General features: G+C 37.6%; 1 protein-coding gene across 6 annotated transcripts in view; it reads right to left on the bottom strand.

The window, feature by feature from the left end:
• The window catches only part of MYO1B (myosin IB), a 171,819-nt gene that overhangs the window by 21,521 nt on the left and 135,119 nt on the right, over positions 1-15,179 (bottom strand). For 2 of the 6 annotated variants that reach the window (XM_019740730.2, XM_074339441.1), the window contains exons 18-24: positions 12,525-12,725; positions 10,738-10,831; positions 9,485-9,634; positions 6,841-6,909; positions 4,742-4,828; positions 4,370-4,456; positions 2,581-2,667 (exon numbers count right to left, since the gene is read on the bottom strand). In XM_019740730.2, the coding sequence (XP_019596289.2) occupies positions 2,581-2,667; positions 4,370-4,456; positions 4,742-4,828; positions 6,841-6,909; positions 9,485-9,634; positions 10,738-10,831; positions 12,525-12,725 (775 nt within the window). The remainder of the gene's footprint in view (positions 1-2,580; positions 2,668-4,369; positions 4,457-4,741; positions 4,829-6,840; positions 6,910-9,484; positions 9,635-10,737; positions 10,832-12,524; positions 12,726-15,179) is intronic. The other 4 variants (XM_019740732.2, XM_074339445.1, XM_019740734.2 and 1 more) reach the window with 2 other exon arrangements.

Below are 15,179 nucleotides of genomic sequence, written 5' to 3'. Positions count from 1 at the left end.
TCTGACAGTCATATTTACATTTTATACTAATGTCTAACAAATAAATAACTGAGTGAGGGGTTTGCTAAATGAATGAATAATTAAATTTTGAAATTGAGGGAAAAATACTTAAATATTTATGATTATCCAGCCATCAATTGGAGCATTAGATTTTAGTCAAATATTAGCCTATCTGAATAATTCAATTTTATGTATGTACCTTTTTCTTTTGTCTTTAGTTTTCTCAGTTTAATTGAACATGCTCAAAATATTACATTAGGGGTGGTAAGCTAGCAATTTACTAAGCCAGATTCAGTTGGCAGAAAAATGTTTTATATGCATATTTTAACTTAAGAACTTCACATAGGAATTCAGACCCAAGTTTCTCTTATTTTCTAAGATCTAGCCACAGCGAGCCCCATCCCCACATGAGGAAGACTGAGGAGACCAGAGGAACTCCTGCTGCCTTTAGAAGAGAGATGCATGCTCCAGACTTCATGAGGCTCCACTGTCTAACCCACCTTCCATCTGCTACTTCTGTCCTCCATCTGACCCACTTGGTCCCTCTGGGCATTTGAACGCCAGACTCATCCTCTACACCTGCATATGACTGAGGTTTAAAACTTCTCCCACACACCATACAGGCAGTCCTTCCTTTTACCCACATTCTGTGTTACTGATTGTCATTTCTCTTTGAGCCATGGAGTTGTTAGATTCATAACCATTTCAAATCTCAAACTTACAAGGTTAGTTAGAAGAGATAAGACGAAGGACATAGTACCTGTTAATTGGCTCGTGAAATTACAACAGCATAGGAAAATAAAGTTCAAGTGAGGTTTCATGAAAACATATCCTTAGAAATATATGAGCAGTCCTACTATATTTAGTTGAACATCACTGTAACTGAGCTCACTGCAACGTGCTTGGCAGTCCTAGGGCAGACCCTTTCTCCTGAAATAACAGCTACATACAGAAAAGGCCTGGTGGCAACATGTGGGCATAGAGACAGGTTCCCCTTATGGGCCCTGGGACCCCTAAAAGGTCCAGTGAACTATGTACTCAATTCAACAATCAAGTCATTTGAAAGGGCAAACCTACTGCTTATTATCAACATAATTCTTTATAATAAAAAGTATAAAATTATTATATTCTTGGACTTCAAAGAAGCTTAACCTTATTTCATAACAATAATAACGGTAACATTAAATTACTTCTGTTCTGTTGGAAACTGGAAAAAAAAGTTAGGTCTAGTTATCCCCGTTAACTTCAGCTAAAACATCCTTCACCTACAAACTGAATTTGGTTTACAGGTTGCTAACACACACTCCTAATATGAAAGTATTTTTGAAATCACATGTAGTCAGTTAAACCCAGAAAACTGAAGATAAATGTGATGCCCTGGTAGAAGTCATTAAAGAGAGTAAAAATCCTGACCCAGAGTTGTCTGTTCCTTTCTCTTATGAAAGTTAGAATGCAAATTAGAATAATGTGAATAAAATGGGAAATAAAACCCTTAGTTTTGATTTTTAAAAAATAGTAGGTATAGAACTTGTGCAAAATTCCTGAAACAGAACATTTTAGATTCATTTTTATTTCTTAATTACTTCAGAAATTACTTGATGAATATTCAATATAATCAAAAAAGTTAATTTACTAAAAGTTTATAGGCTAAACTTTCAGAAAGAAATGCTGATTGTTCAAAGCAGAGTTTATGGATACTGCTAATGGTGTTTGGATTCAGAGTCGATAGTTTCCTGCATAATATTCAAATATTTAGAAAAAGATGAATTGTTACAGTATTAAACTAAAAATAACTAAGAGGAATAGTGTCAAAAAAGGGCCTAATTATTCCAATAATTAGGATTATTGGATGGCGTCTTACGGTGATGAGTTGTTGAATATTAGGAAGACTAAATCCTTACACTGTCTAAAGGTTTTCCCAAACTCAGAATCATATTTACTTACATGCATCCTTACCTCAAGTAGTAAGCACCATTTTGAAATAAACCATGCCCTAAATTTGAAGCCACTTGACGCTAAGGTTCTCTTTAACCTGAATGATCCACTGGTGGTCTTATTCGTCAAAATCTGTACATTTAAGCAAAACCGTTCGGGTTCTATGCGGAACAATTAGAATGATGGTCACTTTGAAGAAAGCTCTGCTCCAGGACCCATCTTTGGAGCAGAATAGGTGGATAAAGGGAAACAAAAGGCTGATAACCCCCTGCTGGTCACTGCGGACGGTGGGTCAGCTTTTAGCTCACCTATTGTAATCATCTCACGAATTAAAAAAAAAAAAGAAAAGGGCACTTCATCCTCCTAAAGACAGTATAAAACAGAACTTGGATAACAAAATGTCTTGGATAAAATATGCTACATTGCTATTCCTTTAAACCTACTATTTAAAGAAATGCACCAGAATAAAAATCAGAAAACATTAGTGTACATGTTTGTTTTCAAAAAGAAACAAAATTAGGCAAGATGACATTGTAAAAGGCTGTGCAGACCATCAGCAAGCATAATCAATCGTTTTTTCAGGGTTAGTAGGTGCTAGGCTTTATTGAGTTCACCCTGGACAGAGAGAAGGGGTTGAGGAAGTACCTTCAGTCCAAGCCAGTAAGCCCAAATGACAGCAACTGCATGCTTACGCCTAGCCTCCTCCTTCAAGCGTTTCAATTCCCTTCGAGCCTAGAATGTTTAGATGGTAAATAAGAGAGCCCAATGCAGACAGCACAAATGACCCGAAAGACACCCCACCAAATAGAAGAGCCAATTTATGAATAAGGATTTCAGAGTGATAGAGGAACTGTGCATAATCATTTAAACCCAAAGAATCAGTGTCAGGCTGGTGCAGTCCCTGGCATTTTTAGTGCGTTGAGATTCTGTACCAGAAGAGGGCAATCTGTGTGGTTCCCCAGGTAAGCACTCCTCCGCCCCTTGATTCCATTCTTTTCCTTGTTTCTCCCCCGGTTTCACTCCCTCCCACCCTTATCAAAGCCTTAGAACTACGAGTGGTTCCTAATAATTTCAGTGGACTTCCCTTTGCTGCTAGGACGAGGAGCTGGAAGGGGAGGGGGGGGGAGGGCTAAAGAGAAATTCCCAAGTTCATTTATTTGGACTCATCAAAAGACATCTCTTGTGAACAACCATTTAGAAAATTGGAAGGAATAATGGTTGTTCCTCTGAAGTTCAAACAAAAACACAAAACTCAAAATGCTTTCCAGTTAGAAAATTGCAAATAGCATGCATCAAAATTCAGTATCAGCTAAGACCCCAAACTGGAAAAATCTTGCAAAAAAAAAGATACAACTTGATAGAAATAGGCACGTATCGATTTCTTATTACATGGTAGCACTCAAACTGGGAAATGAGCTCCCTCAGTGCAGAAATCGCAGGGTTAACTGTCTGAGAGTCCCTCTGCCTCTGCTACCATTTACTAAAAGGACTAGTTTGTTCTTCACTGATTTTCAAGAGAAAATCAAATGAACAACTTTGGTGTGTTTTTGGCAAATGAAGATCTTTACTGGGGCAAAATGTTGACTTTTCTCACAAGATAGGCTTATAATGCTGACAAGGTAGACTCAAAAACATAGGACTTTGTGGATACTTGTGTTTCTAATTGGAATACACATTTTTAGCAGAGATGACCTTTGATTTTCTAAGTAACAAAAACATCTAAAACTCTCATCCCTTGGGGTATGTGAAATGTTCACAGAGCCCACGACTCTGCCTGGGGATTAGTGAGAGCATTTCAGGAGGCCTTTGTTTCTGAAAACAAATAGCTGATGCTGAAATTCCTGGGATTTTTCAGTGGTAATTAGAGCTAGCTTTGGATGAATATAGCCTTCTGTTAAATCACAGATGATAATTCTCTCCACATATAACATTTGGCTTATAATAATCAATAGCTGCCACAATGAGCCTAAAAAAGTTTCATTCACAGATTAGTATTTTTTAAGGCATGCGTTAAAGGTGTTTCCCTTGTCAACATGTTGCAGAAGACCAACTGAGGCCCAAATCTGAACATTTTCAACATGCCCCCACACACAAAAATACCTCTAGAAAACTGTCAGTAATGTCAGGGGAGAAAAGAAAAAAAAAAAAAAAAAAAGGAAAAACCACACATGCATGTTACTTGAGAGTTTTGAAAAAACAGCAACTACACTAGTACCTCATTAGTAAGCAATTAATCTTTTTTGCCTAGACATGCTTAAGCGTCCTACCGTGCACTACTGACACTAACACCTCCAGGTTTATTAAATCCAGCTGCTAGGACGTGCACCAGTGTGAGCCACTGTTAATTGTCGTCATTCATCCCCTGATATGCTAGAACTACGGATTGATTACTTCAGATTCCAGGATGGAGCGATGGGATGTGCATATCAAGTACCTTCGATCCAAGCCAGTAAGCCCAAATAACTGCAATAGCATGTTTATTCCTAGCCTCCTCCTTCAGCCGGCTCAGTTCCCTTCGCGCCTGTGATGCATTTGAAAAGGAGTTACAGAAAAGTTTAAGGCAGGAAAGGTTACTGCTGATTTTCAATGGAGAAAGAAGGAGACAGATACCGGTCACCACCAAATAGTAAACGCGAAAGAAAGCGTGTGCCACCACCCCACACCAAAATGTTGGAAAGAGCGGAGAGCAAATGCGTGCTCAGTAGCTTAAGCCAGTGTAACATTTCCTGTGCCTCCCACACGACAGTGTCCGTTGTTCCAAGTTCCTCCCGACCCCCTGCCTTCCTGGGGGCGGTCTCTGGCCTACCTGGGTACCATGCCAATACGCAGCAATGGTGGTGGCTGCTTCCTCACAGCGCTTTTGATGCTTCAGTTCCCGCAGGATTTTTCTGGCCTAAGGTGCAGAATCATCCAGAAAAACACAGAGTTAATGAAAAAAATGGAATCCATAGTGACAAAAAAAAATACCTTAAGAGATAGTTGTAACACCCATTCTCAAGTGAAAAATCAGTAACTTAAAGAAAGAAAAAAGGGAAGTTGCTTACTAACCCCAAATAGAACTATGAGAAAGTGGTAAACGAAAACATTACCAAGTACAACAGTGTAGCAGCCCCCAACTCAGAATGGGACAGCAGCCTCCCATGCCTAACAATGTCACAGGAAAAAAATCTGACCACAGCAATATAAGCTGGTGCACAAAGATAAAAGGAGCAGTTCTCAGAATGAGGTTGGAGGGTCTCCAATAATCCACCAAAATCTATTTATAACTTTTATTATTGTTATCTAAGGATATAACTGTAGCTATGTTTTTAATTCAAGTTTAACAATTTGTTAAGATAAAATTCTCACTGGTCCCAAACGAGTAGCTTCTTTCCAGTATTTACTGGAACCCGATTTTGCGGGGGCCGGGAGAATACCTGGTTTGGAGGTGGACTTTGGGTGAATCCTGCCTCTGATGTCTCTAGACTGGAGACCTGGACCCCAGGACTCAGTAATTAGGTCAAAGGCTATACTTTCACTTACTTTACACGCTCGGATTTGTACGTTGGCATTTGCTGTGGGACAACTGCCGAGCCCCTGGGTTGCCCACAGGCCTAGGCAAAAGTCAGTTGATACCACTGGACTTCTGGCCAATTTTAGCTTACGTCCTGTTTTCATACAGCCTGAGAGCTAAGGATGGTTTTCATATTTTTAAAGCATTGTAAAGCAGAGGACTCTACCTTCTGAAGGGGTTCTGGGCCTAGGAACCTTCAAGTGGCCCCACCGGATCCAGGTGGTCAGAACAGGCCCTGAAGTATCTTTGACCCAGAGCACGGGTCAGTACATTTTTTTTCTGTAGATGGTCAGATGGTTAAGAAATTTTGGCTTTACAGGTCACATGTTCTCTGTCACTACTGTGCTTCCCTGAAAATAAGACCTAGCCGGACAATCAGCTCTAATGCGTCTTTTGGAGCAAAAATTAATATAAGACCCAATCTTATATTTCGGTCTTATATAATATAAGACTGGGTGTTATACTAATTTTTGCTCCAAAAGACGCATTAGAGCTGATTGTCTGGCTAGGTCTTATTTTCGGGGAAACATGGTCCTACTCAACTCTGCCATGGTATCACTAACAGCCACAAACAAGTGCAAAAGAAATGAGTGCGGTTTGTAGCAATAAAATTTTATTTACATGAACTTTGTATTTCATATGTGTATGCATTTCATATAATTTTTTGTATTTCCTATACTTAGTATTTCATATAATTTTTACATGTCACAAAACAGTCTTGTCTTTTTTATCTTTCTTTTTAACAATGCTTTAAAAATATAAAAACCATTCTTAGCTCTCAGGCTGTATGAAAACAGGAGGTAAGCTAAAATTGGCCAGTGGGCCATAGTTTGCTGACCCCACAACCAAGCCTTGGCAGAAAGGACCCAGAACTCAGTCCCCCAAGGTGAACCCTGGGAGAATGGGTGGCCAGAGCTCAGAATCTCTCGATCATTATGGGGCAGCCTGCAGGATGGTTACTGGGAAGTTATGGAAGACGCTGCTGGGCTGGGGGTGCTGAGACCTGGCAGGACTCACAGGCGGAGAGGCAACAGTGTGAGACAGCCTTTGGGACTACAGCTTCCCTCACAAACAGAGGGCAGGAGGATATTGAAATCATGTACAGAATTATTTCAAGGACTTCCTGCTCAGAGAACAAAGCTCTTGAAAAGAAAGCCGGTTAGAAGGAAGCAGCCAAGACATGGTCACAAGGGCCCCAGCTTGGCCCCATAATATTTATTCTTTCGACCCGACTGTTTACAGAATCGGCAGGAGATGAGGAGCTCTCCCATGCAGCGTGAGCCTAAAGACATCGTCCTTTGTGAAGAACCTGAAAACCCCAAATAAATAAGGCTCACTTCTTTTAAACTCACCTTCCAACCCCGGATATAAGACTGAATTACCAAGGCAGAACTCTTTATCTGTTGATACCTCTTTTGTTGCTGTAGGATGAAAGGGGAAGATATTATTAGCAGCTCTGTTTATATATCTGGAATACATATACTGCAAGGATTGAGAAAGAGGATCTGCTCACTTAGGGCAATTAACTCTTGATCACCCATATTCCTTCTGGGAATCAATATGGAAATAAACCAAAATATCAAACAATCTAAAATTACTACAGGCATACCGTTTTATTGTGCTTTGCTTTATTGTACTTTGCAGATGCTGTCTTTTCATCAACATTGAGGCAAGGCCTTCGACCAGCAAAAAGATTACAACGCGCTAAAGACCCAGATGATGGTCATTTTTTAAGTAAAATGAGAACCTCCCAAGACTCTAGGCTACAATTTGGAAGATCAGAGGAAAGAGAGGGTGATGTTATCAAGACATGAGCAGCAGAAAGATAATACCAGAGAAAAGGGCAAAAAGAACAATGGGACCTTCTCTGGGGCTCAGTTTCCACATCTGTCAATTGAGGAAGTGGAAAGTATCTAAGACTCCTCACAGAGTAATATGCCAGAGCTGCAGAAACATACTTTTCCTATAATATCTGACCAACACTTCTGACATCCATTTGGTACCTCCATATTTTCTTTTTTAATCCCTAAATCGTTTGAAAATAACTTCATCTCACTTTAAAACTGATCTCAAGGAACCATGAAATATCACAGAATATGGATTTTAAAAGAATCAGTAACTGAAAATGGGCATTCACAAAAATATTTGAGTTATTATTTGGTTGAGGGAAAATACTGAGTTTAATTAATCACTGGCTTGGATAACATGTTAGTTAACTGGTTGGGGTATTTAGTTCAAATTCTGAAACAGATATAACACTAGTGCAAAATTCATACCTTCGCTAAAAACTAAGCTATTATTTGTTTTCATTCTACAAACAGAATTATAAATAATATTGCTCGTACCTCTGATCATCATGAATTAATGATACATATGGTGACTTTTTGTTTATCTGGAGATACAAAATCACTTGCTATTCTTGGTTCTTTGCTTTGGCTGTTTCTTCTCATCCTTCTGATGAAATGGCCCCTTCCAGAAGATCTTCCTTAACGATCCTATTTAAAGTTATATCCTGGCTTCCCATTATTCTTTATCTCAGTTTTCTACTTCCCTCAGTTTTCTACTTCCCCTTTACCACAATCAGTATCTGTTCCAATTACTTATTTGTTTAAATGCATATTGTCCTTCACTAAATATAAATTGTGGGGGGTCAGAAATTAGGTTGTCTTATTCACCTTGCTATCTATCCCCAGACCCTGAATAGATGTTTTCAAATTATTTGTCGAATTCGAGATGGATGAATTCAGTATACTTCTAAATTGGATGTTCTTAATGATCTCAAAATGAGAAATGATAAAAAGGACTCCTTGAGGACTGATTATTTATTGGTCTTCCCTTTCTCAGGCAAACAGAAAATAGAGCATTATGAATCTGCAGAAGAGCCAAGTACCATTGCCATGTGCAGCCAGGCTAAGTGGCAACAGTCCTCTGTGCCTTTGCGGAATACATATAAATAAGTTTATCATTAACATGGCTGGACAGGTTCATATTTTAACACTTCTATTGTTGGTTATACTCTTAACTAGAGGAAGCAATTTTAAAGATACTCTAATTTTAAAGACCAAGCAATTATTCTTTAGCTTAGTCATTTAAGAATCTCATTAATTTCTAAAACTTGGAAATAAACACTAAAATCTATTACATGAGAATAGGTCAGCATAAATTATGTCCTGATAACATAGTGCCTCATACCAAAACTCCCTATAGCTGAAAAAGAGAAAGAATACTATAAAAGAGATTTGACTGCAAATTGAATTAATCTTCCAACTCATTCTAGTGAAAAAACATTTGGAAGCAGTGTTCTCACTAAAATTCATTTTGTGAGAACACAACCCAAGTTCAAGCTAGTCTAGAGATAAACCTTCGGGATGCCCTCAAATCTGTGGTATGCCTCTGAAGAAACATATAATAAAGTGAGAAAGGAAAGTCCAAAAAGAAATTCCACATCAATTAAGTAGACATACTTTATTTACTGAAATCTTTCCCCCGAATTAATAGGGCCAAATGTCAGAGGACCAAAGAAAATCCAACCCTTCACCCAAACCCCAAATTCTACTAAAATATGGCATTAGCTTTCTGGAATTAGAGCCATTTTCAGTGTTGCTACAATAAATGGAAAACAACCAAGTATTTTGGAAAATTGACCCTACCATAGTCAAAGGGTTAAAGGACCTTCAGTCTGATGACCAAATTCAAGATGCAGATTTCCCATGATATCTGTATCAGTGGAAGACAGTGTGGAATACTGAACTCGAGCTCTAAAGTTGTTCTGGATTCAAATCCCATCTCTGCCACTTGGCAGCTGTGTGATTGTGGGCAAGTTACATAACAGTTCATGCCTTAGTTTTCTTATCTCTAAAAAAGGGACCATAAGAGCACCCATTTCATAAAACTATTGGGATAATTAAATATGTAAAACTGACATTCACAGTAAGTACATAACAAATGTTTGCAAGTGAGCATTGCTATTACAGATTTAAAAAGATGAGGACTTACAGCGTATCTCCTGTACCAGGCAGCAATCACAATTTGGCTTTTTCTCATTAGCAGGAAGTGTGTGCGGCATTTCCACCCCCGATAAATCTTCTGAATGAGAGTGGCCAAGTCCTCAAGCCTTTGCTTCCTCAGGTCTTCTAATTTGAATAACTAATAAGAAATGATAGGAGGGTGTCTCAAAATTTCACCAATTACTCATGGCATACAAGAAAGACATTCTGAGGAGGAAAAATGTCATGATGTTGGCGTCAACCACAATGAGGAAAAATATGAATAACTGTCTTAACTATAGATAATCTGGGCAATAGCCCACACGAAAACTATTTTGATGAATTCATATAAAATCCACAATTTAGATTCTGTGATTTAGCACTTATGACAAATCAGAGAAGAGCTGAACTAAGCTTAGGTTCACCTTCATACTGTGTTTCCCTGAAAACAAGACCTAGGCGGACAATCAGATCTAATGCATCTTTTGGAGCAAAAATTAATATAAGACCCAGTCTTATATTATATAAGACACGGTATGATATTATATTATACCCAGTCTTATATATTATATTATATGTGATGTTATGTTATGTTGTGTTATGCTATATTATATATTATATTATTACATTACATTACATTACATTACATTATATTATACCCAGTCTTATATTATAGTAAAATAAGACCGTGTCTTATATTAATTTTTGCTCCAAAAGACTCATTAGAGCTGATTGTCCGGCTAGGTCTTACTTTTGGGGAAACACGGTATAAGGACGCAATTATTAACGAAAGGGAGACCCTTTCATTACTACTTCATTCTAGTTTATTCATTTATAAAAAGACTCCCTTGGAGTTCTGCTAAGTAGAATTTTAAGTGTTCTTTTCAACTTTTAAAGTTTTAATTTGAGTGCCTTCATGTACCTCTAAATAATAGGGTTATCTTTCCTTAAATTATTAAGTAATTCAGATAGTACAAAGACAGACTGAATTTACCTCCAATTCCTATGAATTAGGGAGGTTTTACTGTTGTATGAACAGTTTCTTTATGATTTCTTTCTTGTACAACTTATCAAAGACTTCAATGTTTCATAAAAAATACACGTTCTTCCATTACCCCTTAGTTGCCCATCCTTGGACATTTGCAAATAAATCAGAGAATGTGGCTTTCTTGGTAGCAACTCAGGTAATGTTACAAACATCCTTAAGAACTTGACTATATGATTATAATATAAGTTCACAGTGTAAAGGTTTCGATTACATACTGTTCTTGGGTTTCGGATGAATATCTTTGATCTACCAAAAGAGTATTCTTCCACAGGAATCTCTAATTCATTAAACAGAACCTCCACACCAGCCCTATAAAAATCAATAAAAACAATGAGTTTTCTGAGTTACAAAAATAGTTTATCTTATCTTAAATCATGACTTCAGGCTCTCAGTGGGACCAAAAAATAGCTTCACTTCCAAGTGTAACTGCTTTTTCAGTAAGTATCCTTTTATCAAAGAATTATTAAGACCGAATTCCACAAATTAGACCAAATCTAGTAAATGCTAAAAGAGTAAATGTGGGTTCCGAAACGATATATTCTAAGAAAAATGTATTAAAGCCAATTTCTTGATTTCATTAGCAGAGGCAATACTTGTATCAAGTATACCCTTAACTAATCAGGGCCAGGAGGGTATGCAAGAAACTCAGATGTATTTTGAACTCACCTATTTAATTCTTAAAATCATTTTAAACATTGTTCCTGCCCCTCAGACTGTGTGCAGAGCTTGAGAAATAGGCTAAATGCCAGACCAATGGGGGTGCAATGAAACATGGGCTTTAGATGGTGGAAGCGAGGCCTGGACTTGGCTCTGACCTCTCTCCATCCTGGACCCTGGTTTCAACATGAGTCTTTAAACTTCACTTTACCACACCAACCTGTGGATTAAGTGCCAGGTAGGGGGTGAGTACATGTTCAATGTATTGTGGCACATGTTAACCATAATACCCTGGAAATTAGCAGTGGGAACTGAAACAGTACCCAGATCTTACATTATTTGGGTATTGAATTATGCATTGGAGACCACACCATGTGTCTGGAGTTTACCTTCTTGTAACACAGGGTGAGTATCTAATACTGCTGATGTTTCTGTGAAAGGCCAGGTCCAGTGAGAATGTGAACAAAACACCAGTATAGTGAAACAAAAACACCCCAAGTTCCTGCCTAGGCCCATAAAATTGGCACGTTGGCTTTCCTGGAGTAGTCAGGAGAGCTTCTACAGCCAGCAGAAAAGGCGTGCGTTCTTTGACTGGTGAAAGCAGAAGGAAGGTCACTACACAGGCAAGGCCTGATTTCTCTTGGGCAGCGACCCACCCGCCAGCACATAAGTTCTCTCAATATGTGGAGAGCTCACAGAGGCTGCTCCATGGGATGGGCCTGCAGTGGTTTAGCACTCAGTCTGGGACTAGACGGCTGAGTATAATTCAGGGCAGATGAGCTGAAAGCCATGTGGCCCCAGGTTCTGCCATATGCCCCAATCCAGCTTTCCTAGCAACAACACTGACACTTTGGACCCTATCTCCTTCTGTATCTAGTTCTCAATTGGTGCAGACCTAGGCAAAGAGTGGGACCCTCACCGCCACCCACTGACTTTGGGGTTAATTCTCGGGGGGGGGGGACGAAAAGTTGAGAGAAAAGCAAAAACCTGAGAGCAGTGATTCAAGATGCCTCTAAGTTTTTACCCTTCTATGATTCTACACAAATATACTTACCAGTTACAAATCCCCTCCTAACTTGACTTATTTTAAAAATTCTATTAATATACAAGTTCAAAATGTGGATTTGATAAGCCCTGTTTTGACCTTAAAGAAAATTAAGACTTATATAATTCATCAAGAATTAGCACAAAATGGTATCCTGATGGAAGAGGGTGAGAGATTAAATACAATTTTTCATAGAATTTCTTTGCTTAACAGCATATATTTAAAAAACAAAACAAAAAAAAACATGTTATTTATATGCTTGAAAACTTCATTATTAAATACGACCAATGCATTTCTTACCTTGCTGGTCCTTTCCAATGAGGCCATGTTTGTTTACAAAGCATTTTGTATCTTTCTAGGCAAGGTTCATAGGCCTGCCTGAAGGCATAGCCTGCCCTCCTCACTCGGACATTCTCCAAAAGACCCAGGTACCTGATCTGATGACATACTAGAGCCTCATTGAAGATGTGTGCTGCCTTTTTATCATTCGGTTTGATACATCTAAAAGAGTACAAATATTTTAGGCATTAAACTCTGTTTCTTATGGGTATTACTTGTCCAGGTTTTACAAAGTATCATATATAATTATTTTTGTGGTGAGATATTTATTATTCTTGAAAAACCTAGTCATTCCTTTTGAAATTATTTCAAATTGTTTTACAAAAACCTAAATTAATACAACACTACATACAGAAACCCCAATAACATGGAAGAATATCACTCATTTTTTGTTGAATGAAGGAAGTCTGACATAAAATATGTATTTTATGATTCCATTTATATGAAGTTCAAGCAAAATTAATCTATGGTTAGAAATCAGTATTGTTGTTACCTCTGGGAAGAGGTAGGTGTAGAGATCAACAGGGAAGAGGCACAAGGGAACCTTCTGGAATGATGGAAATGTTTTATGTCTTGGTCTGGATGGGGTTACACAGGTGTATACATAAAAATTCAATAAGCTGTACAATTAAGATTCATGCACTTTACTGTATTGTATGTATATTACATACCTAAATAAAAAGGTTAAAATCACTGCTGTCTCCTTATATCCCTGTATCTCCCTCCTTTGCTGCCTAAGAGAAGACTATATTTCCCAGCCTCCTTTGCAAGTAGGTGTGGCCATATGACAAAAATTCTGGCCACTAGGCTCAGACCAAAAGTAATGTATGACACTTCTGGATGAGTCCTTAAAAGGATAGGGACTTGCCCTCCCTTTGCTCTTCTGCTAACTGCTCCTGGGAATTTTGACATGTTAGAGAACCATCTTTGACCATGTGGATGAGGGAAACTCCCTGGAAACTGCAAAGCCACAAAATAGAAGAAGCTGCTCTATTAGCCCTAGAGTCTTCACACTTAGAAGTTACATAAGAAATAAACGTCAATCTTGTTTAAGCCATAGTTATTTTTGGATCTTGTCCCTACAATCTCTATATCCTAATACATTGTTAAATATTGATGGTTGTTTGCCTAGCTACAACTGTCAAATAAATTCTAGATACATATATAATAAGTGGACAATTAAATCTTACCTAGTTTGGCCTTAATGTTTTATATGCTTTTCCTTTTATGTTCATAAAAATAATGTCCACTCTTTGGCTTAAGGATAGACAAACAGATGAATGGAACAGACTAGTGAGTTTAGACTTAAACTCCTAAACATACACTCAATTGATTTTCAGTAAAAGCTTTAGGCAAATGAATAAAAAAACGGAGATTTTTTTCTTTTTAATATAAGGTGCTAGAGTAACAGAATAACTATAGACCTTAATATGAAACCTGAAACTTTCAAGATTCTAAAAAAATATGATAATATATTCACAATCTTGGAGTTTATTAATACTTCTTAGAAACACATTAAAACCACTAAAAGGAAAGGGGAACTAAGGAACTTTCTGGGGTGATGGAATGAATGTTCTGTCTTGACCTACGTGGTGGTTACCTAAGTGTACACAATGGTGAAAAAAATAATTGAGCCATTCACCTAGGATCTGTGCATATCATTTCATGTAAATTATACCTTAATAGAATTTTTTTTTTAATTAAAAAGAAAAAAAGGACATCCATTCAATTGAGAGTAAGAAAAGCAACTGATCATAGTTTCCTGGATTATCTTCTTTCAAAACTAAGATTTTTACCTAACACATGTTCTAACCTGATTGTAATGAAACCAGGGGATTCTGCCTATGCATATTTGTTATTAATATAATATTAGGTAAACAAGCCAAATACAAAAGTGTTCCTCACCCTAGTTTCCTCATAACTGAATTTTCAAAGACGACTATAGAATGTGTGGGTGTATATGATGCTATTATGAAATCTGACCTGTTAGACACACACCTTATATTATCTAATTCACCAAATACACATATAGCCTTAATCCTAGTTGGTCTTTACTGAATTTGAAGATCTAAGAAGCCCTAGAAGCAGAAAAAAAGAGACGAGACACTTTTTAAGGAGTCTTTTCTATTACTTCAAAAAAAATTCACATTGTTTTAGAAATCATTGCGTTCTCTGGGCCCATAAGTCTCATAGGAAAGAAAGAAGCACATATTTCCTAACACCAGAATTATACTAAAGCCTCATTTGCTTCAGTGCTTTAAGTTACTATCACAAGAATCTGAAATGAATCCAACGAAAGTTTTATGTAACACCTTGACAAAAAAAAATTCCCATTTTGTTTCTTGTCATTTAAAAAAATATATAGAAAGTTGCAATCTCCCATGTGCCAATAACCCAATTTCATTAAGTATTTATTCCTATCCCCTGCCACACTTTTCCTGCCTTTTAAAAATTCCTTATTTGGGGGGAGGGGGGGGGGCACTGGAATATGTTTTAAGCAAACCCAAAATACCATATTATTTGACCTTGAAGTACTTTACTTATCCTCTGTTTGTGCTACACTCAGATTTAAGATAATTTTACACACAGGAAAATGATCTTCCTTGAGAGTGCCTT

Source organism: Rhinolophus sinicus, linkage group LG01 (genome assembly GCF_036562045.2).
Source record: "Rhinolophus sinicus isolate RSC01 linkage group LG01, ASM3656204v1, whole genome shotgun sequence".
NCBI lineage: Eukaryota > Metazoa > Chordata > Mammalia > Chiroptera > Rhinolophidae > Rhinolophus > Rhinolophus sinicus.
This window is presented reverse-complemented; position numbering and strand designations above follow the sequence as displayed.